The sequence below is a fragment of the Arachis ipaensis genome, chromosome B10 (genome assembly GCF_000816755.2).
Source record: "Arachis ipaensis cultivar K30076 chromosome B10, Araip1.1, whole genome shotgun sequence".
In the NCBI taxonomy this organism is placed as follows: domain Eukaryota; kingdom Viridiplantae; phylum Streptophyta; class Magnoliopsida; order Fabales; family Fabaceae; genus Arachis; species Arachis ipaensis.
In genome coordinates, this window is record NC_029794.2 from 94,476,404 (window position 1) to 94,479,177 (window position 2,774).

Below are 2,774 nucleotides of genomic sequence, written 5' to 3' on the forward strand. Positions count from 1 at the left end.
CCTTCCTCTGCCCAGCCTACTCCAACTATACCCCTTAGTGACTTTGAAGTTCTTTTACCTCCCCGACCTCTAACCAGTTCGCATCCTATGACTACAAGATCGAAATCTAGTATCACCAAACAAAAAGCATTAGCAGCTCTCGCTACTCCCCCTGATCTAATTAATCATGTTCCTCACACTGTAACTCAGACCTTGCAGTGTCCACATTGGAAAGAGGCCATGGAAAAAGAATTCAGTGCCATAATGAAGTGCAATACTTGGACTCTCATAGAACCCACTCTTAATGTCACTATTATTGGTAGTAAATGGGTGTTTGCTAAATAAAAAGGAATCAAAATGGTAAGTTACTAAGGCACAAAGCCCGCTTAGGGGCTAAGGGATTTGACCAAACTGAAGGCGTGCAATATGAGCAGATTTATAGTACAGTGGTGAGACTTACAATAGTTTGAATTGGCTTTACTATAACTGTCTCATTTGGTTGGCCATTGAGGCAGTTTGACTTCGGCAACGCCTTCTTGAATGGGAAGCTAACTGAGAAGATGTACATGGTTCAACCACAAGGCTATTTCTCACTCTAATAGTAATCTGGTTTGTAGCCCTAACATGGCAATTTAAGGGCTGAAACAAGCTCCTAGAGCTTGGTTCCTTACCTTGGCAGCCACATTAAATCGTTTTGGATTCAAAAACACTAAGTCTGATGTTTCTCTTTTCTTTAGAATTAATTCAAGTTCTGTTGTATATCTTTTGGTGTATGTCGATGATGTTATTGCTACAGATAGCAATGCTAAGGAAATTGATCAGTTATGTAACTAAGCTTTCCCTTTCTGATTCTAAACGAAAATAACTCCATCCTATATATATAATCTGTAGCTATGTACATTGACATGATGATGATAATCATAATTCAATCTAGATTTACTTCTCTCAAACAATCCGAGTTCTCTCTTTCTTTACTTTCTTGCTGTGCTAATCTAATCTTGCTGGTTTCTGAGAACCTTTCACAGTCAAACCCGAAAGACATCTCAATTACTTAACACGATACCATCAATCGATTATAATAATAATTCAGCTTCAAGCATGGCATACACGGAAGAGACAAATTGGAAGAACTTACAGCGAAAGCAACAATGGCAGATGAAAGAGCAAGGAAGCCGTACTTTGCCATCCCTTCTGAGAATCCAATGAAGGCGCTGGCAATCCCATACATCATCTTCCACAGCAAAGCGCAAACCAGAACTCCCGCAGCGCCATACAGAAACAGAGAGTTCCGCTTAAAAAACGCTTCAATTTGCAGACCCACTGCCTCGCTGTACCGCGAAAACGCAGAGCTCACGGCGGCTGCCGGTTTATCGAACAACTTCTTCCCGAAACCGCCGTTGGGTTTCGGCAGCTTCGTGGACCTGAATCGGACAGCACCAATGCCGTGGCCACCCAAGCCTTTAGGGATTGTGTATGGAAGGCGCGTCGTGGTTGAGGAGGATGAATATAATTTCGATGGCGATCGGAGGAGGGAAAAGATGCAACTATTGGAGAATATTCCATTGCCATTCGCGGCAATTGAATTTGAGAAATGACGCGTTGTAGTGGTGGTGGTTAAGCGGTGGTGGTTAATGCCGACGTGCCTCCGAAGGAGACCTTGCAAGACCCGTTGAGAACAAAGCCTTGACATCTCAATTTTCTGTCTTTTTAATTAAAAATAAAAGTAAAATTTCCCGAAGGAATAGTGAGCGAAGTGATTCGCAGTTGAGCAGAACCAACGTTTCCGCACTTCCGGGTCAAGAAGACAAGTGCCTCGGGTCAACCCAAACCCAGTTTACTTAGCTCAGCACTCTAGCACCAAGCTTCTTAATATTTTTGTGAGAAGGGGACAAAAGTACACATAAAAAAATTTAGAATGAAAAAAAATACACAATAAGATTTATATATATAATTAAAAATTTATTTTTAATGAATAAAAGTAAATACTAAATTGTATGATATTTTTGTTTATGAAAAATAATTTTTGAGGTGTATTTTTACCTACTTTCTCTATTTTAAAACTTTCATACATGAATTATTTAGCTAAATAAAATTTTTCTCCAGCCTAATTTACGTAGAAAAATTATTTTAGTTCAGGTAATTTTTTTATGAATTAATTAGTAATTTTTAACTTATCAAATTTTACCTTTAATAGATATTGTTGAGATCCGGTTAATTTTGGATCTTAAATTGGGTTAATTCATGGGAGCAAGTGATGTAAATTTTACAACCACAAACTACCGGTAAGCGTATTAGGTAAGTATTGAAAGATAATATGATTAAACGAGTTAAGATTTTAGAGATATTGAGGTTTTCAGACCAATACTTTTCACCTTCCACCTTGATCATGTAAAGATACATTCATGGCAAATCATTAATAATCAAACTCCAATTTTTTGGTAATTCAATTTCTCTTTAATATAATTAATCGCTAATTCCTTAGTCAATTATTTAAGAAAAGAATTGAAGCACATTCTCTGATTTATATGCCACATAGTTCATAAGAATCTCCCCTAGTTAATTCGATGCCACGTATCAAGTCTAGTTTCAAAACTTAAAAGCTATGAGAATAAGTTTTCAAGCTTAATTCAATTAATCAACTTTTCTAAGAAGTTAAAAGAATGCAAGTTAGAAGAGAATTATTTTCCACACATCCAAATCTTTTGGATAAAGAACCAAAACTTTTTCTTAAGAAGATATCAATGTATTAATCAAATGTAGAAAAGCTAAAATATTAGTCCATAGGAATCAATAGA

The 2,774-nt window shown here is 36.8% G+C and overlaps 1 protein-coding gene across 1 annotated transcript in view; it reads right to left on the minus strand.

Moving 5' to 3' along the window:
* The window catches only part of LOC107623754, a 5,700-nt gene extending 3,881 nt beyond the window's left edge, over positions 1-1,819 (minus strand). The window contains exon 1 of the mRNA XM_016326118.2: positions 1,115-1,819. Coding sequence (XP_016181604.1) covers positions 1,115-1,669 — 555 coding nt within the window. The 5' untranslated portion in view covers positions 1,670-1,819. The remainder of the gene's footprint in view (positions 1-1,114) is intronic.